Genomic DNA, 25,321 nt, shown 5'->3' on the forward strand with positions numbered 1-25,321 from the left:
GGAAAAAAGACCAAATTCAAAAAACCCTTACTTGTTTGGTTTTAAAGAAATTATTTGTGGCAACCTGTGACATAGTTAATTACAATGAAAATGTAATTGTAAATTGTAAAATTACAATTTAAATTATGAGTTGACAGCAAAACAAAGATCCTTGTTTAAGCCTCTGAAGGCCTAGACTGATTCAAGCAAACATCAGAAATCTAACAATAACAACAAAAAAAATCTCTAAGATATACAGCTTTTTAGAATGTTGGAGTCTGATCAAAGCTTAGGGCCCAAAATCATCTTGCATAGCCTCCTACGAATCTCCTTAGTCTTGATGGAATAGATAATTGGGTTGAGAACTGGGGGCACGAAGAGGTAAAGCAAAGACATAAACTTGTGCACGTACTCAGGAGCACACTTCCCAAATCGATGTACCATTGACACACTAACCATGGGCACATAGAAGATGAGCACAGCACAGATATGTGACACACATGTGTTGAGTGTCTTAAGCCTTCCCTCCAGGGATGCAATGGCCAGCACAGAGTGGAGAATGAGGATATAAGAGAGGAGGATGAGCACAGAATCTACCCCGAAGGCAGAGATGACAATAAAAAGACCATACATGCTGTTGATGGTGGTATCTCCACAGGGCAGGCGAATCAAGTCTGGGTGCAGGCAATAGGAATGAGTCAACACATTGGCCTTACAGAAGGGCAATCTCTTCAGGAGGAAGGGAAGTGGGAAGACCATGCAGAAGCTTCGGATAATGATAGATATGCCCATGTAGGCCACACGGGTATTTGTGAGCACGGAGGAATAGCGCAGTGGGTTACAGATAGCCACATAGCGGTCAAAACTCATGGCCAGCAAGATCCCAGACTCTGTCCAGGAGAAAAAGTGGATGAAGAACATCTGGGCCAAGCAGGCATCAAAAGCAGTCTCTGGAGCATGAAAACACATTGAAGCCAGTACAGTGGGCAGTGTAGAAAAGGACACCCCTAGGTCATTGACAGACAAAATTGATAAGAAGTAGTACATTGGTTGGTGCAGGCTGTGCTCCTCCTTTATGATAAAGAGAATTAGGGTATTGCCTAGGATGGAGATAGCATAAAGCAGCAGGAGGAGGGTAGCCAACCAGTACTCCAAATTTTGTATCTCTGGAAAACCCACTAGTGTGATGCTGGTGGTACTTGAGACATTAGTCCCAAAGTTTCTCATGAGGGTCTCTGGCTTTTAGGAAATACAGCTGGAGTGAAGTGAGGTCAGAGGGTGGAAGAAGTGATGATCAGGAGCAGTCAGTGTCACAGAGCAGAAGCGACGGTGGTGCTGAGATTCCAATACCAAAGACCATGGAAAGGTTAGAAAGGAGCAGGCATTGTATCAGAACTTCTATTGCCCAGAAATTTTCCCAGATCTGCCACAGAGTTTGGCCCTTTCTCCTAAAATCTGACATTTGGGGAGATGTTATCTTTTTCTTCTTGTGTTATATTCTTAAAAGAGTTTAAATCTCTCACTAATAAAAACTGTTTTGTCCTTTCTTTCCACCCGTTCTTAGCCACTGCCTTCTTCAATAAGTAGACATATTAAATCTTAATGAAGTCATTTTATGTACACTCTACTTACTGATTTATTCTCTTGGTACAGTGATAGCCTTTGCTGGCTATAGTCTGAACTCCTCACTCTCCTGCACTCAAACATCACACCAGTTCCTTTTTGCTTTAATTGCTTGAGCCCCTTGCTTACTCATCCTTCATCTATAAACTCACCACTCCTCTACTTCTGATTACTCTTGTTTACTTCCTATCTTTCTTTCTCTTTCTCCTTCTCCTTCTTTCTTTTTTTCTCTTTATCTTCCTCCTCTTCTTACTCTTCCTCTTTCTCCTTCTTTTCCTCCTTCTCCTTCTCTTTCTCCTTCTCTTTCTATTTCTCTTTCTATCCCCCTCTATTCCCACCTCTTTGGATAAAAGATTTTTACAGTGTAGTATATGTCACATTCACTTGAGGCCTTTTTGAAGTGACCTTTGCTCTTATGCCATACATACTATTTTAAATCTGAATCTCTGTAGATATAACAGTACTTTTGTCATCTAGCAGCCAAGTTTGACAATCAGGTATTTATATCACTGCTATCAACATTCAAATATGCCCCATGCTTCCACTGAATTCTTCACTGAAGTTCAATTTTTGGAATTTAATAATTGTAAATATATATATATATATATATATATATATACAGAATAACAGACTTATAACTCTTCCATGTCCTCCAAGGAAGCACTCATTTCTCTGCTCCCTTTCACAATTAATATTCTTAAATTATATTCTAACTATAATAGCTACTTAATTTATCTTCTGTACAGCAATGATTCCAATATTGCTGGGCTTCTCTTCTAGTTATTGATTTATGCACCAAATCCCAATTATTTGCAACAGTCCATTGGCATATCAAATAAAATAGGCAAAGTTGAACTTTTTGTTCATTGTCATAGTTGATTCTTACCCATATTTATCCTTCCATTAAACTCCCTCCCCATCTCTCCATATGCTCATGTGGGAAAAGCCTAGGAGAAATTCACAGATTTAATTAATCTATCAGAGCTTTTCCACTATATGCCCAACCTTAATTTTTCTTCCTCGACTCATTTTCCAGTGGTGACTCATCCCTACGTGTGCTGAACCAGTATATCAGGAGAGTCTTCGTCACTCACCATCTGACATAAAGTCATGACACTTTGTATTCCATCCTACACAAACCAGCAAAACAGTTAATGACAGTACAAATAAAGGAGCATTACATTTTTACTGAAATCTTTCAAAGGCTTAACTTACCTTTTGAAATAAAAATGCAAGTAAAAAGTCAAATCCTTACCATGCCATACAGCAGCAGAAGCAGTATCCAAGAATTTATCCTGTTTTAACATTTGAACCAGACTACTTCTCATGCTTGTATGCCTGATACATGTTCTTACATACTTTCATTGTTTTATGCTTATATCAGAATTGTTGTGACATATGCTTTTTGGTTTTTGAATAGTATCTTCCTCTCATAGTGACTTATGAACTCTCATAATTGTCTTTCTTCCCATCTTATCTTCAATTCTTTGTCAACTAAATTGGCATATAAAACTCCAGACTAAGATTCACAGATTAGAAGTAGTTTTAATTTTTTAATATTTATTAAATAAAGTATTTTAGGAATAAGACATAACAATGTATATGTTAAAGTATAAAATAATTCAGGTAGGTAAAGTTGCTCTCCTACCATTTAATAACTAAGATTTTCTCTCACTTTTGCCTGATGTGAGCTGTGAATTTAATTAATTCCCTAATTTATTATTTTCACATTTATAAGATAGAGAAAAGTAACTCAGAGTAGACTATTTAAAATGCACCTTCAGATCTCTAGTACAAAACAACACTGAATAAATGGCAACCAAAAGCACAGAAATCAATAATGTTTCAGAGGGGCTGGGGATTTAGCTCAGCAGCATAAGCGCTGCCTTGCAAGCAGGCAGTCAAGAGTTCGATCCCCAGTACCGATAATAATAATAATAATAATAATAATAATAATAATAATAATAATGTTACTGAGAGGCAGAGGTTCCCTATTTCTGTCTCCAAACTGACTTTCTACACTCAGTCTCCCAACCAAAGGCTCTCTTTTCTTGTATCACCATTTGTATCACTACTGTCTACTAAGAAAGTTGGACCAAAGTTAATCATACTAAAGCATTGATACCAAACAAAACCTAAGCTGCTGCTTTGCATTAGGTCTGCAAATATTAGGATCCATAGAGACAAGCTGTGACAATGAGACCAGCATGGTGGGATTGCAGGGACCAAGAGTTATGTGCGATTCTGACTATAGGAGTAGAAGTGAGAGGTCAAAAAGTCATAAATTTAATTAACAGATAGCCTCTCCTTCAAACTTGTATAACCCAGGTACCTATGAATTGGGTTCCTAAGGGCCTATGTGAAGGAAGAAAGCTCAACTTACCACCTAAAGATGTCTTTGATGTAAAAGAGGAGAGTGATAGTTGTTCCTGCAGTAGGGGGAGGAACAGTCTTCATCAAGTCCTACTGTAAGCCTCCACCTACTCCCTACACTAAGCTCGATATATCTGCCTATTAAAAGTCCCTTTGCAGAATGAAAATGTATGTCAGTGGCCAAGTATTTGCCTAGTGTGTGTCAGATCCTCCTAGGTTTGACCCTCAACACTTACAGAAAGACTAAAAAGACTCCCATGGGATCTCCCTTGGGTTCATGCACTTGGGATAAGTGCATGAAATGAAAGGCTTGACTGGGCAACAGGAAACATGAAAAATCTCAAGTGAGTAACTCCTCTGTGCTATATCATTTGTCCTCCTTAGAGATTTCAAGGAAATTAAGACCAAGAAGATAACTGTGTTTTCTTGGTATAAACAATACACTGTGCTCCTCATTATGTAGAACTGAGACCCATAAGAATGTATTAAGGAACTCAATAAGAGTATGATTAAATATCATATTCATGGATTCCCATTAATCCTCATATTAGATTTTCTATTGACCACATCACAATTCTAAACAGACTTTAAGAAATAAAATAGCATAACACCTATGAGACCAGCTATCAAGAGCCAGAAAATATGGTAAACATCCTCGTTTGTCTGGACACACATGGATGTTAGCCCTGAAAGTCGTACAACAGGAAAAACTTCTCTGTTTTGGCCAAGTGAGAATGTTAGCCACTTTATGGCCAGACCTAGATTTAAAACAAGTTCCTTCTGTTAGTTTACACCATTAATAAAATTCTTTGATTTGTTTAAGTTTCAAATTCCTCACTTGTAAACTGGAATACCAATTCCTATAAAGCTGTGCAAATGGGCTACAACATTCTGTGACAAGTGGTTGTGAAACAAAATCTGCTGCAAAGATTGTTGATTTATCATCTGCGAGAAAAGAACATGAATAGGAAATGAGCAGGTCAGTTGGCTTTGTGAGTTCTGAGGGCTGCCTGTCTTCTGTAATTTAAACTTGCTTAAAACTACAACAGTAGCAGTTCTTGCCAAGCGTAGTAGCACACGCCTATGACCCTAGCACTCTTGAGACTGACATAAGAGGATCCTTCCAAGTTTGAGTCCATCCTGAGCTAAAAAGTGAGCTCAAGGCTATCCTGAACTGCATAGTGACATCTTGTCTCAACAAGACAAAAAAAAAAAAAAAAGAAAAAAAACACTAGTAGTTTTTAAAAGTTTTTTTTTTATCAGTCCTGTAATTCACCTGAACATTAAAATAGAGAAATTGAATTTCTGAGAGGTTGAAGTTTAGTGATATGCATAGAGAAATTATTTAGAGAAGTACAAATAAAAATAATTATTACCCTGGTACAGGTTCACATTATTCCCACTTTTCTTCTTGTTTCTTATCACCAGGGCCAGAGAATAAAAGAGAAAAGTGATACAACTGCCTGCTAGGAAAATAGTATGAATCCACCTCATTGTGCATAAAATAAACTCTTGGCTTACTCAATTGGCAAGATAAGTTTATAAACCGGCACATTTATAGCAACAGAGACAACAAAAGTTTTTGTATGAAATTTACATTACATTAGATTTTTTTCTGTTTTTGGGAGGGGTTGTTTTTGGTTTGTTTTGTTTTTGATACTGGGGATTGAACTCAAGACCTCACACTTGCCAGACAGGCCACTTAAGTCACTAAGCTAAATCCCAGACTCTATATTAGATGTTTTTAAAAACATCCAATCTTCCAAAAAAGAAAACAAGGAAATTAAACTTCTTCATCCATTTTTTGGAGATTGTTTTTTAAATTCTTTTAAAATTCATGAAGAGGAACACCAAAGCTACTTATGGCTTATTATCCTTAAAAACTTTTGTTAGTATCAACTTACAGCATCTGTACTTGTTTGTTTGAGTTTATAAGAGTGTGTGTAAATCTGAACATGAGAGTGGACAAGGTATATTCAAAGGTAACTGGCTCTTCTTAGAATTAAAAAATAGATTTATCTTATAAGAATGAATTGGTATAAATCAGAAGAGGTCATAAGAAAGAAATATAAAATTGATACAAATAAAATCATTTGATACATTTAAAAATCCTACTGAAAAATCTTATTAAAAATATAGGGTGTGAAAAGTATTTATAAATTATTGACCACCTTCTAATGCCAAAAACTCATTAATAACTTCACATAAATGTAATATTGTTAGATAGCTATAGGTTAGGGTATGTTATTTGATTTTTATAGATTAAATATCTATAATACAGAGATATTATGAAATGATATATCATAAAATTATTGGATAAACTAAGATTCCAGTCCAAGATGAAACCCCATGATATATATATATATATATATATATATATATATATATATATATTGCTCTCTCACACAGACAAAATTAGCATGTGGAAGAAGAGGTAAAGTGAAGAAAAAAAGAGATTTGAAAGAGTTAGTATAATAATTATAAGGAGAACACACAACAATATTACCAAAAAGGAGGGTTTAATGTGCCAATGTTTTGGGCTTTTATAGTGTTTGACATATATCCATCTGAAATGAAGACATGAAAATTTTGAATTGTTCAAATGTCTTTAATTCCTTTTCTCTGTTGGTCCAGAAACGGTATTATGATATATCTCTCTACGGGGATATTCTGCTAGTCAAGTAAGCTAGATGAGGCTTGCTCTTATAATAATTTATTTATCATTGTAAATTAGTAATATCACTGATTTATCGCCATTGCCTTGGTTGCCATGAATTCATGCTTGAGGAAGAACCACACAGAAAGGAACGTGAAGACAGAACAATTAACAGATAAGCTTCTCTCCATTCCCCCAGTGATCAGAGCAAATAATATATACAAATACCTTGACAAGTTCGATTCCTTCAGAAAAGTGCTTTAGGATGGCACAAGTGGCAAACACTTTAAAGGAATACACTCAAACTAATCAAGAGACTTAGTTTAAATTGAAACCTGAAGGATAAACCAGAAATGACCAGCACAAGAAAGAGGAGACCCCAGTGAATAAGTGCTGGACTGACAGAATCTACTTGCAGAAATACTTTTATGTCCTTACCACCTCCTAAATATTTCACTGATTTTTTGAGTCTCACAGATACACTCTCAATTAGTATAGGAACATTTAAAACCCAGATTATCACAACATCGTAGCTATTTCCCCACCTTTGGATCCATTTCCACATTACACAAATTCAAAGTCGATTTTAGTCACTTTTTTCCAATCCCATTATGATAATGTCTAATCTTGTATATTGCCTATAAATCCCTGTGAGGCAATTTTTTGCCTTCTTTTTTGACTTAATGTTGAGTCATTACCTTCTTGTTCTTTTTTGTTCCAGATATTAGGATCTTCTCTCGGGTGCTTGTATATACAAACCTCTCCAGCTTCAAGGCCCTCACAGATGCCATGTTCCACATCACGGAATTTCCTACATGTATGTTTCATGCATTTGGCTAGCTATTTATGCACCATTTCTTAGCATAAACATTGTGATCCTATGGAGGATTCCTGTGGTTTCCTAATATAGATCAAATTCTACTGAAAACTATATGTTGACATTCTCTACAGATGTTTTCTAGTGTCTTGTGACAGTGTAATTAAATTTAATATAAACAATAAATTAGGCATAAAACTAACATGTTTGTGAAAACCATCACTGTCACAAAATCAGTTCTTGATTTTATTTTTGAAAAATTGGATTCTTCACATTGTGGCATACATATGACGTGTACACAGTCTCCTAATCTACAATTTTTGGGTCATTTACCTCCATAGATATCAGCCTTAAGAAACCCTGTTGCAGAATGACCCATACCTGAGCACTTACTAGATTTATTTTTAGCAAAGTAATTTCCAGTCACAATCCTCTTTATTTCTATGATAAAATCTTTGCAAATTGTCTGAATTACTTTTGCTTTTTTTTTACATGCACATACCAAAACCATTGTCTCATAATCCAGCCATACTACAATTCTTCCTCCAATTTCATTTTGAAATTTCAAGCTGTGTAATATATTTTGATGATACTCATTCACTCTCTTACCTAAGTTCTCTTTCCTTCCCTGTTGTTCCCTTTATCTTGTCTGTATTTTTCCTCCTAATTTCTTGTTATCTTTTTTACATTGCACATATCAAGGAGAACACGTTTCTAACTTACTGAATCCTAGACAATGAGCACTAGAGAAATCCCTGACCCCACAGTCTTTTCAACAGACACCTTTTCTAGTTGCTGACCTACAATAATCCTGATGTTTTATTGTCCCGGATTATAAGTATTTACTCCCAGTGTAACATTAAGTTAATTTTGTTGACTGGTTTTTTTTTTTTTTTTTTGGTAGTTTTCTTTTTTTTAAATTTTATTTAAAGAAAGACTAAACAAAACAAAAAATAGGTAGAAATAATACATACATTCAGAGAAAAAAATAGTCAAATCACTAGTTGATGTTTACATATTGTCATTTTACAAATAGTTGTTTAAGATACAAAAAGGGAACATGTAAAGTGGGAATTCAAACAGCGAGACCACAAAGAGTTCTGTTGAACTGTCCAACAAAACCTTAGTAACATGGTTGTCAATCCTATACACTTAAACATACATGCAGTTATCCATATCTTCATTTATGTTTAGATTAAACAAACTAAAGCCAGGTTAAAATCATTCTGAACAAAGAATAACAGTATTGCTGGATTTCACATCATGACATTCCATGATCAGCACTGGGTACTGTAGTATTTTTCTTTAATTTAATTTAAAGAATGACTAAACAAAACAGAAAATGAGTAGAAATAATGCATAATTTGAAAGAAAAAAATAAACATTAATAATCACTAGTTGATGATTACAGATTGTCTTCTTACAAATAGTTATTCAAGACACTAAAGTGGAGCTTATAAAGTGGGGATTCAAACAGTGAGATTGCAATCAGTTCTGTTCAACTATCCAACAAAAACTTAGAAATATGGTTATCAGTCCTATACACTTATACATGCAGTTATCCATATCTTCAATTATGTTGAGATTGAACAAACCTAAGCAAGCTAATATCACTCTGAACTTACTTTTTGTTGAATGTTTTGTCTGTTCATTTATTCATTTACTTAAACTTCACAACCATTTTCTGAAAGAATTACTAGTTTTATGTGTACTTTGCACTGTTGGAAATAGAGGTCCAGTGAGCTAATTTTCCCAATGGCATAAAATATGTGAGATGGTTAGCACTGAAATCTAATGACCCTTGTATTATTTGGATATCATCACATGTCCAAGATCAAATGAGCAGTGCCAAAGATTCTTTCTTCATTCTCTAAGGATTTTATTTTTGCCTTACGGAGCTCATACATCATGGGTTATTCTTTGTCCACTGAGAAAACATTTTGGCCAGAACTGGCTACAGGTGACTGTGAAATGAGAGAAATGAGGACTGAAATAATGATGTTTTAGCAATGTGTACTGAACTCCTTGAATATCAGGGAAGTGTCTCTTCTAGAACATTCTACTATAATTTTTTAAATATCTCCAGCCAGTATATATATATATATGATGTCTAAATTTCCCCCCTTGATTAAAATTTCCAAAACTTCATCAATTTTGCAAGCTTCTTAAAAGACCAGTATTTTTAAAATACTTTCACTTATTATTTAACATTAATTCACTTATTTCAGTATTTTCAATCAATTTATAAAATATCATATTTGTTCATATTTTCATAGCTCAGTGTTTAACATTTTTGCTTCACACATAAAAAACCTTACAAGTCATACCAAACTGTGAGTATAGACAGAATATGATTCAATTTCATACGATTTCTCTACAGCCCTCCTATTTCATTGTTTCCTTATTTGTTAATTTATATACATATATATGCAATTTAAGTTATAACATAAAATTTAATAATGATTAAAAGATCATTTAATATAATTTATGAATACTTCCACTTCTCTCTTAAGGACTGGAGGGAGAATATGTGTTATGTAAAATCAATTTCGTTATGCATAGCTCTTTTGGTGTGTGTGTGGAATTTCAAAAAATATCATGTGGGCATATTTTTGGGAAAAAATTCCTTACCCATTATGATGGTATTTTCATGTTAATAACTAACTTGTTGTGTGATGATACACTTTAAACAGGGATAACAGCAGCATATTATGATAAAATGGAGGATGTGTATTTTTGGACTGAAAAAGGAAAAAACTCAGAAAGTATCTACTCCATAAAATAAGACTTGTCTTACCTTAGTAAAACCTGTTGTTTTGCTAAAGGGTCTTATCTATTGAGAAGATTTCCCCAAACATCTGATGACAGGAACCTTATGTTAAGGTTTCTGACCAAAAGAATAATAAAAATTCCTTCTAGGGCCAGTGGTCTGATCACCTGTTCACAGGATAGCAGTACATAGTGTGGCATCTGAGCAGATCTCTTTCTGAGGGTGGTAGCCACTGATGATTCCTCATTGTCTTGTTTTGAAGTCCTGTACAATTCTCATTGTGGTGCTAGGTTAGATTTTCCTCTCTTTAGTTTTGTTTGATTTTGTTATATCTGATGGCATGAGCAGCTAATTCAAAGATGGCAAGATATAGCATGGTAGGCACTTTTGATTTACTATTGCCTTGTTTTGAGGTCTTTTATTGCATTGTTTTCTTTTATTGTTTTTATTCTATGGTGTTCTGTTTGACTTTTACTATTTCCAAAGGCATCTGCAGCGACTTTTAAGGCAAAACATGACATTATGGTAACTATAGAGGATTTCATAATATTTTGAAATCTTGGATCACTTGCACGGGTTGGTTTTGATCGATTTTATTCTGTTTTATATATCTTGGTTTTGTCTTCTGGAAACAAAACAAATTTTTTTCTTGCCAGTGAGGGATTAAAAACTCATGCATGGGCTTTAAATGAAAACATTCTCTAGATCTTGACTTTCAACACATTTACTGGTCAGAGCTTAGTTCCTAGTAGTATTTTGCAAAGCTTAAGGCGAATTTCTTTGGTTTTTATGGAATAGATGACAGGATTGAGCATGGGAGGCAAAAACAGATAAATAAGGGACATGACGGTGTGCACATAGTGTGGAGCATGCCTCCCATATCGAGCAACCATGGATACACTCACCATTGGCACATAGAAGATGAGCACAGCACACATATGTGACACACATGTGTTGAGTGTCTTTATCCGTTCCTCCCGGGAAGCAATGGCAAGTACAGAACGAAGTATGAGCACATATGAGAGAAGAATGAGTGCCGAATCCAGGCCAAAGGTAGAGATGACAATGAATAGACCAAAGATATTATTGATGGTGATGTCGCCACAGGGCAGCCGAATCAGATCTGGATGCAAGCAGTAGGCATGGGACAGCACATTAGCCTTGCAGAAGGCTAATCTCTTCAGAAGGAGAGGCAGTGGGAAAATCATGCAGAAACTGCGCATTATAACAGACAGGCCCATTTTCACCACACGGCCATCAGTGAGTACTGTGATATAGCGCAGAGGGTGACAGATGGCCACATAGCGATCAAAGCTCATGACAAGCAGGATTCCTGATTCGATGAAGGAGAAAAAATGGATAAAGAACATCTGGGCCATGCAAGAATTAAAACTGATTTCTGTCAAATGCAAGCAAAATGTGCCCAGTACTGTGGGCAGGGTGGAGAAAGACACACCCAGGTCATTGATGGATAGCAGGGACAGGAAGTAATACATAGGCTGGTGCAAGCTCTGTTCCTCCTTGACAGTGAAAAGGATAAGAGCATTGCCCACAATGGAGACAATGTAGAGGGCACCAAGAAGCAAAAATATCCAGTGCTGGGAGGTCTCCAACCCTGGGAGTCCTGTCAAGGTGAAAGAAGGCAACCCTGAGTGGTTGAGGGGATCACCTCGCATGCTGCGATGCCTGCTTAGACTCTAGCTACTGTCCTGCAAAGAAGAAAAGCACAGTTTTATGCATGGCTTCTGCCTGGTATTGTAAGTCTCTAATACACTTCAAGAATTTGTTTTTCGACTTTGTTCACCACATTCCTCTTTTCTGCCTCTTACTGTTACTAAGATTTCTGAATTCTCTGAGATGCCTCCCCATATGTAGCTGGCAAAAGTAGTTTGATTGCCCTCCTTTATGAAGTTGCCTATCACACTGTATCACCTTTAAAGTTATGAACTACTATTTTCTTTATGAATTTATAGGTATAAATTTGTTCAAGAACCTACAACATTTCTGCTCCCTTTACAAGTAATATTCTCAAAATTCTTTTCTAATTTTAATGTTTATAATATGTATAGCAATGGTTCAAATTATGTCACTCAGATTCTCTTCCAGATATTGATTTTTACATCAACTGCCAATTAACTATAACAGATCCCTGGCCATATCAAACATAACATAGGTAAAACTGAACTTTTCATCCTTTCTCATACTTGACTCTCTCCAGTACCTATCCGTCCTTTAAACTTCATCCCCATCTTTCCATATGCTCATGTAATAAAAGTCTAGAAGACACTCACAGGTTTAATTAATTGATTGTAACTTTTCCACTATATGCCTAACCCTAGTTTTTTTTTTCCTCAACTCATTTTCCAACGGTAACTCATCTAAGTATGCTGAACCAGTATGTTAGGAGAATCTTCCTCACTCATCATCTGGCTTAATGTCATGACTCTTTCTACTCCATGCTACACAAATCTGCAGAACAGTTAATGACACTACAAATTAAAGAGTATTACATTTTTACTATAATCTTTCAATGGCTTCATATAACTTTTCAAATAAAAGTGCAAGTAAAGGTCAAATCCTTACCATGCCATATAGCAACAAAAAAACTATCCAGAATTTATCCTGCTGTAATCATTTTAACCACTGACTACTTCCCATGCTTGTATGCCTGAAATATGCTCTTACATAATATTTTCATCATTTTAGTCACATACCAGATTTATTTTTACATATATTTTTGGTGTTTGAATAGTATCTTTCTCTCATATTAATTATGACACCCCAAAATTTTCTTTCTTCTCATCTTCAATTCTTTGTCAACTAAAATGGTATATGATGTCCTGAACCAAGACTCACAGATTATTCTAATAGTCTTAATTTCTTAATATTTATTAAATAAAGTATTTTAGGAAAAAGGCATAGTAATGTACATGTTAACAGTATAGAAGAATTCAAGAAGGTAAAATTGCTCTCCTGCCTTCTAAAAACTGAGACATTATCTCACTTTTGCCTCATGCCAGCTACAAATTAACTCCCCTATATATTATTTTCACAAGCATAAGATACAAAATACTATTTCAGAGCAAACTATCTAAAGTGCATGCTCAGATCTCTAGTGCAAAACAATACTGAATTATCAGCAATAAATAATGTTAGTGAGAGGCGGAGGTTCCCCATTTCTGTCTCCAAACTGACTTCCTACATTGTTTCCCCACCAAAGACTCTCTTTCCTTGTATCACCATTTGTATCACTACTGTCTGCTGAGAAAATTGGCCCAAAGTTAATCATAGTGAAGCACTGATAGCAAGCAAAACCTAAGCTGCTTCTTTGCATTAGATCTGTAAATACTAGGATCCATAGACACAAGCTGTGAGAATGAGAGAGCAGCATGGTGAGATTCAAGTCATCAAGACTTACATTGGATGTGACTATAGGAGTAGAAGTGATAAGTTAAAACATATATACATATATATACATATATGTATATATGTATATATATACATATATATATATATATATATATATATATATATAAATTTAACTCACAGACAGCTTCTCTTGCAAATTTTTGCAACCCAGGTAGATATGAATAGGGTTTCTAAAAGCATCTCTGAGAGAAGTGCTCAAATCACAACTTACCTCCTCAAGATATTTCTGGTGGAAGAGAGGGGACAGACAAGTATTCATTCACTAAGGGGAGAAACACAGTCTTCATTTAAACCCTATTTCTAGCCTCTATCAACTACCTGGACGGGGCTCTATAAATGTGACTGTGAAGAGTCCTTGGCAGGATAAAGATGTATGTCAGTGGCCAGGCATTTGCCTACCGTGTGCAAGACCGTCCTGACTTTCAAGCCAAGTACTTACAGAAAGAATGAAAAGACTCCCTTGGGGCTGCTTTGGGCCAGAATAAGTGCATGAAATGAAAGGCCTGACTGGGCAACAGGCAACGTGAAAAATCTCAAGTGAATCACTGCCCTGAGTTCTGTCATTTTTCCTCCACAGAGATTTCAAGGAAATTAAAAATGAGAAGGGAACTATGTTTTCTTGCAATAATCAACACACTGTGCTCCTCAGTATGTAGAACTGAGAACCAGAAAAAATGTACTAAGGAACTCAATAAGAATTTGATTAAATATCATATTCATGGATTCTCACTGATCCTCAGATTAGGAGCCTTTCCATTAACCACACCACAACCCTAAACAGATTTCAAGAAAGAAAATACCATAACCCCTAACAGGTTGGCTATCAAGAGCTAACAAATATGGTGAACATCCAGCCTGGCTTGGACATTAGCCCTGAAACTCATATACCAGGGAAACCTCTGTCAAAGCCAAGTGAGGATATTTGTCACCTTATGACCAGACCTAGATTGAAAACAAGGTTCTCGTTCAAGTTTGCATCACTAAAAAAATTTCATTTGCTCAAGTTTCACATTCCTCACTTGTAAACTGGAATGCTGGTTCCTAGAGAGGTAGGCAAATGAACCACAGCAACAACGGCAAGGGGTTGTAACACACAAAACTCCTGCAAAGATTGTTGATTTATCATCTGCCAGGAGCAGGCATGAATAGAAAGTGAATAGGACAGTTGGGTTTGTGAACTCTGAGGGCTACCTAACTTCTGTAATTTAAAATCACTTAAAACTAAAACAGTAATAGTTCTTAACAGCATAATAGTGTTGTATCAATGTTTGTGCATGTAAACTTTGAAAGGGAGAAACTGAAGATCTAAGAGGTTACTGTTTAATGATATTCACACAAAAATTATTTAGGGAGACAAAATTGAAAATAATTATCCTGGTACAGGCCCACATTGTCTTCACTCCTCATCCTATTTCTGATCACCAGGATTAGAGAATTCATGGGAGAAGTGATAGAAGTGCATGCTATGAAAAAATTCTGAATCCAACTCATTATAGCTAAAATCAGCCCTGACTTCATCAATAGGGAAGGTTAGTATACACATTTAGACGATTAAAGACATAACACACCAAAAATTTTTGTACTGAATGTACATTACATTACATATTTTTAAAAACATCAAATCTTTCACACAAGAAAACAAGAAACTTATTAAAATTCCTTATCCCTATTTTGGAGGGGTTTTTTAATTATTTTAAAATTCACATAGGGGAACCAAAACATTTTATGACTTATTGCCCCTAAAAACCTTCATTAGAATCAACTTACAGCATCTCTTTTTGTGTGCCTAAGTTTATGAGAGTGTATGTAAATCTGAATATGAGAGTGGATAAAGTGTATTCAAATGTAAGCGCTCTCCTTTCTTGGGTTCTTAAAATATAAATGTAAGGATTAATAGGTATACATCACAAGAGGTTGTACGAAAAAGAAATATAAAATTGTTACAAATATACTCATTCCCAGACATTTAAAATCTTACTGAATTAAGCTCACTGCATATACAAGATGTGAAAAGTATTTACAACTTACTGATCATCTTCTATAAGCAAGACACCTCATTAATAACTATGTAAATGTAACACTGACACATAACTATAGGGTACGATTTATACATTAAATATCTGAGATGCATATGTTATGAAACTTAACATATCATAAAATTATTATTGGATAAACTAAGATTCCACTCCAAGATGAAACTCCATGATTATATAAAGATATCACTCTTTGCACAGATAAAATTAGTAAGTGGAGGAAGAGGAAAAAGTGAAGAAAAAAAGAGACTTGAAAGACAGAATCAGTGGAACAATTATATGGAGAAGGCACAACAATCTTACCAAAAAGGAGAGTTTAATGTGCCAATGTTTGGGGCTTTTAATGTTTCATACATATCCATCTGTAATAAAGACATGAAATTTTTCAATTATGGAAGTGCCTATGCTTCTGTTTTATTGTCCAGAAATGTAATTGTGGTATGTTTCTCACCAGGCATATTCTGCTAGTCAGGTAAGCTAAATGACTTTTGCTCATGTAATAATTTATTTCTCATTATAAATTACTAACATCACTCATATATAACCATTATCTTGGTTGCTGTGAATTCATCCTTAAGACAGAACCACACTGAAAGCTATGTGGAGACAGCACAATAATCAGACAAGCTTCTCTCCATTTCCACAATGATCAGGGCAAACAATATACACAAGTACCTCAACATGTTTGATTCCTTCAGAAAAGTGCTTTAGGATGGCACAAGTGGCAAACACTTTAAAGAAAGACACCCAAACTCATTGAGAGGCTTAGTTTAGATTGAAACCTGAAGGATAAACCAGAAATGACCACTACAAGAAAGAGACCCTAGTGAATAAGTGCTGGACTGACAGAATCTACTTGCAGAAATACTTTTATGTCGTTAATGCCTCCTAAATATTTCACTGATTTTTTGAGTCTCACAGATACACTCTCAAATCAGTATAGGAACATTTAAATCCCACATTATACAATAGTATTTTAGCTATTTCCCCATCTTTCGGTCGATTTCCATATTACACAATTTCAAAGTCAATTTTAATCACTTTTTCCAATCCCATTATTGTAATGTCTAATCTTGCATATTTCCTATAAGGCCCTGTAAGTCAACTTTTGCCGTCTTTTCCAACTTTACGTTGAACCATTTGTTTCTTGTTCTTTTTTTTTTCCAGATATTAGGATCTTCTCTCAGGTGTTTGTAAATACAAACCTCTCCAGCTTCAAAGCCCTCATAGATGTCATGTCCCACATCTTAGGGAGTTTCCTACATGGATTTTTCATGTACATGGCTAGCTACTTATGCACCATTTCTTAGCTTAAACATTATGATCCTATGGAGGACTCCTGAGGTTTCCTAATGTAGATGAAATTCTAGTAAAAAGCATAAGTAAAAATCCTCCACTGATCATTCACAGACTGCTGCCAGAGAGAATCAGGCTTCATCAGGAGTTGATCCCCACCTGGAAACCAGCACCATGTGTAGGCCACTGCAGGAGTGGAGACAGCCAGTACCAAGCCTCTCTCCATGAGTCAGCAGTGTTCGAGGACTGCTTGGGGAAAGAACAGGCCTCACTAGGAAGTGATCCCCATCTGGGAACCATATAACTTTCATTGTATTAATGGGTTGGGTTTTATTTGTTTTGTTTGTTTATGTGAAATCTGATGACATGAGCTGCTGTTAAAAGATAGCAAGACATGCTACGGTAGCTATTTTGGATTTACTACTGGTTTGTTTTGAGGCTTCCTTTTATTGCATTCATTTTGAGGCTATCCTTTTATTGCATTCATTATTTTGTTTTTATCATTTCCATTCTATTTTGTTCTGTTTGATTTTTACTGTGTCTGAAAGTATGTGCAGCTATTTTGAAGACAACAGAAGGCATTATGATAACTATTGTTGATTTTGTGTGGTTGAAGTTCTGTATCACTTATACTTTATTTTGATTGGTTTTAGTACATTTTATTTTCATTAGTTTTATCCTCTTTAAAATAAAAAAATTCTCCACTGACATTTTCTATTACTTTTGAAACTGTAATTAAATTTAATATAAATAATAAATCAGGATGTCTCTTCTACATTAATTGTACATTTCATAAAAGATGAATTTGCGCCTTTCTTATTCTTTGATATATTTAAAGCACTCAGCATGGTACTGGGAAAATATAAGTCACAGAACACATGTTTGTCAAAACCAGCACCATCACAAAATCAGTACTTGATTTCTTTACATAAATTTTTGTAAAACTGGATTATTCATCTCATAAGATACATATGACATGTACACATTCATCTAATCTATGATTTTCTGTCATTTTACCACCATAGATATCAGCCTTATAGTAGCATCTTACAGAATAACCCTTACCAGGCATTTACTTGATTTAAACTTTAGCAAACTAATTTCCAATCAAAACAATCTTTTGATTCCTATTATAAAATCTTTATAAAGCATTTGACTTACTTTTCCTTTTTTTTCATATACATACCAAAATCATTCTCTCATAATCCACCCATTGAGCCAGCCTTCCCCAGTTTCATTTTGGAATTTCAAGCTGTGTAATATATTTTGATGATATTTATGCACTCTGTTACCTGTCTTTAAGCTCTCTTTCCTTCCCTGTTCTTCTCTTTATCTTGTCTAATAAGACTTTTCCTCCTAAGTTCCTGTCATCTTTTTTACATTCCACATATCAGGGAGAACACTATTCTAATTTACTTAATCCAAGCCAACAAGCACTACAGAAATCTCTGACCCTAAAGACTGCTTTTCAACAGACACCTTTTCTAGTTGCTCACCTACAATAATCATGATATCATATTGCCCTGGATTATAGTTATCCCTAATGTAATATTCAGTTATTTTTGTTGAGAGTTTTGTGTGTTCAATGCATTTATTAACTTATTTAAACTTCACAGCCACCTTCTGAAAGAGTTACTTCTGTTATCTGTAATTTGCACTGAAGGAACTAGAGGCCCAGTGAGTTAATCTTGTCATAGTCACAAAAGATATATGTCAGATGGCTAGCATTTAAGTCTTTACACTGTTTTTGCCTTAGAAAAAACTCCAAGTTCAAAGCATCAGTGCCAAAGAGTTCTTTCTTCATCCTCTGAGCCAAAGAGTTCCTTCTTCATCCTCTTAAATGAAGCTGGAGGCTGGTACATCATGGGTTACTCTTTGACCACTGAGAAAACATTTTGCCAGCACTGGCTTCGGGTGAATGGGAAATGAGGAAACAAGGAGTGGAATATGATGTGTTTATAATGTGCACTGAATTCCTTGAGTATCAGGGAGGAGTCTCTTCTAGAACATTCATTCTACCATTATTTTTTAAATATTTCTAACCTGGCAATGTACATTAAACTGTATTTTTCCATTGGATTACACTTTCCAGAAATTCATTGATTTTGAAGGTTTCTTAAATGACCAAGATATTTAAGAAGTTACTTTCTCTTTTTCAATTTCACATGAATGCATTTATTAAGTATATTCAATTGTTATATTAAATATTTTATTCTTTCATAACATCTTATTTGAATGTTTAATTTCTTAATTTTTTTCCTCTTACCAGAAAAAAATTTCACAAATGTTGCAAACCCTGAGTTTAGACAGAACATGACTGTATTTCATACAATTACTTGCCTTCCAATTTCATTATTTTCTTATTTGTTAACATACATACATAGAGATATAATTTAAGTATATAATATAAATTTTAATTAAACAGCAATACTTAAAAGATAGATCACGTAACATAATTTCTGTGTATTTTAATGAAAACAGGAGGAACAGGAGCTTGCACCAATTCCTCTATTATATTTATCTTGTTTTAAAGGCTTAGTAGGAAATATGTGTTATGTAAAATCAATTTGGGGAAATAGTTATTGTGTTGTGTGTTGAGGGGTATGTATGGGATTTCAACCCTGTGGTCATATTTTTTGGGAAAAATTTCATTACCCCTTATAACAGTGTTTTCATTAAAATAGATAAATTCTTATGCAATGATTCACTTTAAAGAAGGATAACAACAGCACATTATCAAAAATTATGGGAATGATTACAAGGATGCATATTTTTGGATGAAAAAGAAGGAAAATGAGAAAATATGTGCTCCCTAAATGGTGGCCTATTTTACCTTAGCAAAACCTCTTTTCTTGGGTCTTATCTATTGACAAGATTTTCTCAAACATCTGATGGTGGGAATCTATGTTAAAGTTTCAGACCAAAAGAACAGTAAAAACCTCTTGCCAACGAAGGTCATGAAACTCACACATGAGAGTTAAGAGAAAACATCCTTTGAGTCTTGACTTCCAACATGTCTCCTATCAAAACTTGGTTCCCAGCAGTATTTTGCAAAGTTTACGACGAATCTCTTTCGTTTTTATGGAATAGATAACAGGATTGAGCATGGGAGGCACAAATAGATAAATAAGGGACATCACGGTGTGCACATACTTCGGGGCATGCCGCCCATAGCGAGCAACCATGGATACACCAACCTTCGGCACATAGAAAATGAGTACAGCGCACATGTGTGACACACATGTGTTGAGTGTCTTTATCCGTTCCTCCCGGGAAGCAATGGCAAGTACAGAACGAAGTATGAGCACATACGAGAGAAAAATGAGTGCTAAATCCAGGCCAAAGGTAGAGATGACAATGCATAGACCGAAGATATTATTGATGGTGATGTCGCCACAGGGCAGCCGAATCAGATCTGGATGCAAGCAGTAGGCATGGGACAGCACATTAGCCTTGCAGAAGGCTAATCTCTTCAGAAGGAGAGGCAGTGGGAAAATCATGCAGAAACTGCGCATTATAACAGACAGGCCCATTTTCACCACACGGCCATCAGTGAGTACTGTGATATAGCGCAGAGGGTGACAGATGGCCACATAGCGATCAAAGCTCATGACAAGCAGGATACCTGATTCGATGAAGGAGAAAAAATGGATAAAGAACATCTGAGCTATGCAAGAATTAAAACTGATTTCTGTCAAATGCAAGCAAAATGTGCCCAGTACTGTGGGCAGGGTGGAGAAAGACACACCCAGGTCATTGATGGATAGCAGGGACAGGAAGTAATACATAGGCTGGTGCAAGCTCTGTTCCTCCTTGACAGTGAAAAGGATAAGAGCATTGCCCACAATGGAGACAATGTAGAGGGCACCAAGAAGCAAAAATATCCAGTGCTGGGAGGTCTCCAACCCTGGGAGTCCTGTCAAGGTGAAAGAAGGCAACCCTGAGTGGTTGAGGGGATCACCTCGCATGCTGCGATGCCTGCTTAGACTCTAGCTACTGTCCTGCAAAGAAGAAAAGCACAGTCTTATGGATAACCTCCACCTGGTATTGTTAGTCTCTGATGTAGTATCTAGAACTTGATTTTCAATTTTCTTCAGCACGTTACTCTTTCTTCCTCTCATTCTTTTTCACCTTTAAAGCTAAACTCTTTTCTCTATAAATTTATAGGCATAAGTTTGTGCAAGAACTTATATAAAGTGTCTCTGTTCTCTGCTTTCTCAAGTATTATGCCCTCTTTTGGAACAAACTACTAATGTATTGAACACAAACTTTTCCTCTTCCTCCTGTTTTGTGCCATTGAGATTCTAGTAATTTACTATGACTCCCAGGTTTTAATTCCTATTGATCTCTTAGTTCTTTCATCCATTCATCAAGATGTAAGATAAATGTATCAAAAATATCCATGCACAGAGATCATCTTCCAGACCTTCATCACAGTATCTAGACTTTCATTTTTCCACTTAGCTTTTCTTTCTTCTATCCATTCATTTTATGGCATTACTCTTCTCACTGAAGGATTTCATTTACTAAAATAATGTTCTCCTTTATTTCAGAATCAAATAGCATATAGGTCATCAAAGTCATGGAATTAATAATCATTTCTCTATCCCACAGAATTGCTTTTCATCTAATGTATCATTGAACAAAATCATTGGAATGCCCAAAATTGAGACACAGAGTCAAAATATTGTTTTAACTACTAGTTTTGATTTGCCTATTGCATTAAACCAGGAAAGAGTCCAGGAAAATACTGACACCACAGTGGCTCTCTCAGCACCTTACTCTATTTAATTCCACTGGCAGAATAACCCTTCAGACTGAAGATACCATCAATAATACACCATAGTAACGAACTTCTGATAATCACGTGAATTTTCCTAACTCATCATCAATCTAAAGTAGGACCAGTATTTTTAAAGGGGAATAGAGAATATGCTTCTCTGACTAAAAATTTTAATACCTCCTACCAAATAATAAACTCCTTATCCTAGAATTAAAAAGTCCTATGGTGAGTACCAAACTAAGGCTCCTGAATTATCAAAATTATCTTCCTCATACCTGGAGATGCTCAAATCAGTCTAATTACTACTATCCGAATTTTGCTTGCCTCTCTGTGTCCCAGAGGCTTCCCTGACTATATGAACATACTTAGCACTATAGTCCAAGGACATTCTCATCAATAAAGATTTAGCTAACCACTGCGAGCAGAGCTAAACTGCCCCTATCTTCATAGATCTAGACTTACAGCTCCTTGGGTTTATGCTTTTCTGCATGTATTGTATCATTGTGATTCTTCTCTCCTGTTCTAGCTGCAAGCGAACTCCCTCTAAGTTTCAGCATCTACTATGCTGAGCTTAGCACAAAAGCTTGACCAGGGAAGGTAATCATTAGGTCACTCGAGCATTTTGAGTTAGAGTATTTAGGTTTGGATTGTTTTGTTTTAAAGTGGAGATGTTAATGCTAATAAATTTATCATATGGTGTTGTAAAAAGCCAGAAGTGAGCAGTTGTGAAAATTCTCAGAACCAAAGATTTTGCAACTCTGAGTTAGTTCGAAAGCCTGTTCAGTGTCCTCAGGTTCAGACTTTCATCTGCCTTTGTTCTTCCACCTGCATTCAGTATTCCTTTACCCCTTCTTCTCAGGATGAATTTTTTCCTCATTCTATATTCTTAGAATCCCTTTGTTTTCCTTGATGGAAATCTTTTTGTATTTTCATTTGCTCCTACAAGCAATAAAAGATTTCCCTAATATGCATTCTTAAAATTAGGTAGGATCCTTCAAAGTGGCTTCTGAAATATGCAGGATCTTTTTATACACTCGCTGATACCACATTTTTCTGAGAAAAGAATAAGAGTGTTTACTCATAATACAAAAACATCTAGGTTCAAAGTGTACCCTCAAGGGGAATTCTTCCTAAAAAAGTAACATGTGAATCAGAAGGCATGGTGGGATTTAACCACTCAAGCGCTTCAGGCAGAAAATACAAAACTGTGAAGGTGACAAAGGAAGAAACATGACTGTTAAAAAAAAAAGAAGAATTAAACTAAGAATAGATTTCCCTTCTTCAGATTACTATACTGTAAAACTCAGACTTGCTAAGCTAAGAGTCTTAGGGCCTAAATGTAGAGCATCCCACACTTCAACTTACCCACCCGACAGAATTCTAGGAATGGGAGCTGAACAGAAAGGAAGAGCTGTACTGGAGCCCTGCATGCCCTGCCCACAGTCTCCAGCTATCTCTGCCAACTCCCTGTCCTGGGTCTATGTGACTGCATTCAGGAAGTCTCTTGAGATGTTATCTACTCAGGTTTACACAGACTTCTGGGAATAAAGAACATCAACAACGCTCTGCACCTTCCTAATTTAGCATTTCCTCTCTCAAAGGAGAATGTTGGCCCTATGAAAGATCAGAACTACAAGGGACGTGCAAGAACATTTATCCAGTCTTTCCTTTGACAGAAATAACGGAAGTCTAGAAAATTAAAAAAAAAAGAAAAGAAAATCTCAAATTTATACAGTTCTCTAGTGATAAAATATACTCAAATCAAAGTCTTCTAATTCTTTTTATGACTTTTCTACTACACATTTATGATCAATATTCATTAAAAATGTTGAATTTTACAAAGAGACCCCAAGCTCTATGAAGATGAATTTCCGCAATTGAATTTATTAGGATAAGTGAATTGCTCAACTGAATCATCCATAAATTTGACATCAAGTGTAAGAGCACTGGTGCACTATGGCTGAACACACAGAAAATGTGATTTTGAATTAAAGTATAGGAAACAATTGCCTGTGTTAAAGAAGGACATTGCTCCATGCTACATTCCTCACAAACGCTTATTGAATCACTGAGAGAGAGGCAGCCAAAATACTAAGGAGTAGTTGATAAAGTGTGGCGGTAGATAGGCTCAAGCGTGATTCTAAGTTTTACCACTTCAGAAAGCTCCTAACCCACATGCAGTTTCATACTTTTTCACTTATAACTGTGTAATAGCTAACACATATCACAGAAAATTTGGGATTTTAAGCAGAATAGTATATTAAAATAAAATATTAAGTTTATAGCATTCGTAGAGATTAGCTGTTTACATTTAAGTCCCAGACATTGAGTCCTAAAAGTAGGACAATAGGAAATATACATGACCTAGGTGTATAGAATTATAAGAATAAACACTTAGATTAATTTGAACAACTTATTTTAACAATGCACTATCAGATACATCCAGAAAGAACAGAAACTTACATTAAGCCAGTGAAGATGATGAGAAAATAGATTGTGGATAGCACTTCTCATTTGCCTAGTGTTCCTAACTGGGATGAAAATGCAGTGGGTTTTTAAGAATTATAGTTAAAAATAAATAAATGAACAAAAAGATGCAGTGCATAACTGAGATCTCATCAGCCATTATGATTCTCATGGAAAAAGGTCAAGAAATCACCTGAGTCTTGCTCAGTACACATTAGAACTCTATGTTTGTTGTTTCTTTGTCATAAGTCTTTCTCTTTAAAACATTCCCAGATTGAAAAAAAACATTTATTTTTAACTAGGCAACAACACTACCCTCCAGGTCTATGGTTTAAGGTATATGTTAACACAAGCACAAATAAACCAAGCTATCCACTGAATGCTGGACATGATTTCAGTCATGAAAATGTACAAATAAGTTAAGTATATTAGTTCATAGTCCACCTTGAGAAACTCATAGGGAGAGAATAGTTCAATGAATGCAATGCTAAGAGACACAGTGAAAATTTTAGAGTCAAACAAAGGAGTAGGATTTGCAACATTGTTGGGCAGTCTGAGAAAATATCCAGTAACATATAATAATGTTCTTGACTCTTAAAGAATGAGAAAATATCACTGAATATGGTTGGCAGAATTCCCCCCAAATATGTCCAAGTTTTGAACTTATGAATGTGCTCATGGGGTTTTTCAGGTACAATTAAAGTCACCTTTAAGTGTAATCAAAATATATGTAAATGTTTAACTTTTAAAAAATGTATTATAGCAAAAGGCACATTGTCATTAATCTTGAAAATACTTCCCTTACCCTGGTTTGAACACACTTATCTCATGATCATTCCTGCTTTCAGAACACTCCTCTTTCATAACTGCCTTTACAAGTGAAAAAAATTATAGTGAATATCATTGCTAGGTGCTATCCAGTGGAAAGGTAGGCTCATCAAAACATTACACGTGTGTCTGCATCCTTCTCATTCACCAGCTCTGGCACTGTCAGAGACCCTTTCCACGGCACCAGTTATCAGGCAGTGCCCAGTCTCCTGTGTGAAGTTATGGTGCCCAGAGAGAAGAGTAAAAGACAAATAGGGGTGCAGCAGGG

General features: G+C 35.5%; 3 protein-coding genes across 3 annotated transcripts; all 3 read right to left on the bottom strand.

Moving 5' to 3' along the window:
* Positions 1-261: 261 nt before the first annotated feature.
* LOC100718464 (olfactory receptor 51I2-like) lies at positions 262-1,206 on the bottom strand. Its single transcript, XM_003465267.1, has one exon. The coding sequence runs from the start codon at positions 1,204-1,206 to the stop codon at positions 262-264; it is 945 nt and encodes a 314-aa protein (XP_003465315.1).
* Positions 1,207-10,949: 9,743 nt separating this feature from the next.
* On the bottom strand, positions 10,950-11,894 carry LOC100718185 (olfactory receptor 51I1-like). The gene has a single exon (XM_003465266.1). It carries the CDS (start codon positions 11,892-11,894, stop codon positions 10,950-10,952), a length of 945 nt encoding a protein of 314 aa, XP_003465314.1.
* An 8,105-nt stretch (positions 11,895-19,999) lies between these two features.
* LOC100717903 (olfactory receptor 51I2-like) lies at positions 20,000-20,944 on the bottom strand. Its single transcript, XM_003465265.1, has one exon. It carries the CDS (start codon positions 20,942-20,944, stop codon positions 20,000-20,002), a length of 945 nt encoding a protein of 314 aa, XP_003465313.1.
* Positions 20,945-25,321: the final 4,377 nt, after the last annotated feature.

The sequence above is a fragment of the Cavia porcellus genome, unplaced genomic scaffold (assembly GCF_034190915.1).
Source record: "Cavia porcellus strain 051 isolate PalLab524CR breed Dunkin Hartley unplaced genomic scaffold, mCavPor4.1 scaffold_9, whole genome shotgun sequence".
NCBI classification, from domain to species: Eukaryota; Metazoa; Chordata; class Mammalia; order Rodentia; family Caviidae; genus Cavia; species Cavia porcellus.

Excerpts from the sequence above, each read along its gene's own strand:
- LOC100718464 (XM_003465267.1), bottom strand. The coding sequence starts at position 1,206 with ATGAGAAACTTTGGGACTAATGTCTCAAGTACCACCAGCATCACACTA.
- LOC100718185 (XM_003465266.1), bottom strand. The coding sequence starts at position 11,894 with ATGCGAGGTGATCCCCTCAACCACTCAGGGTTGCCTTCTTTCACCTTG.
- LOC100717903 (XM_003465265.1), bottom strand. The coding sequence starts at position 20,944 with ATGCGAGGTGATCCCCTCAACCACTCAGGGTTGCCTTCTTTCACCTTG.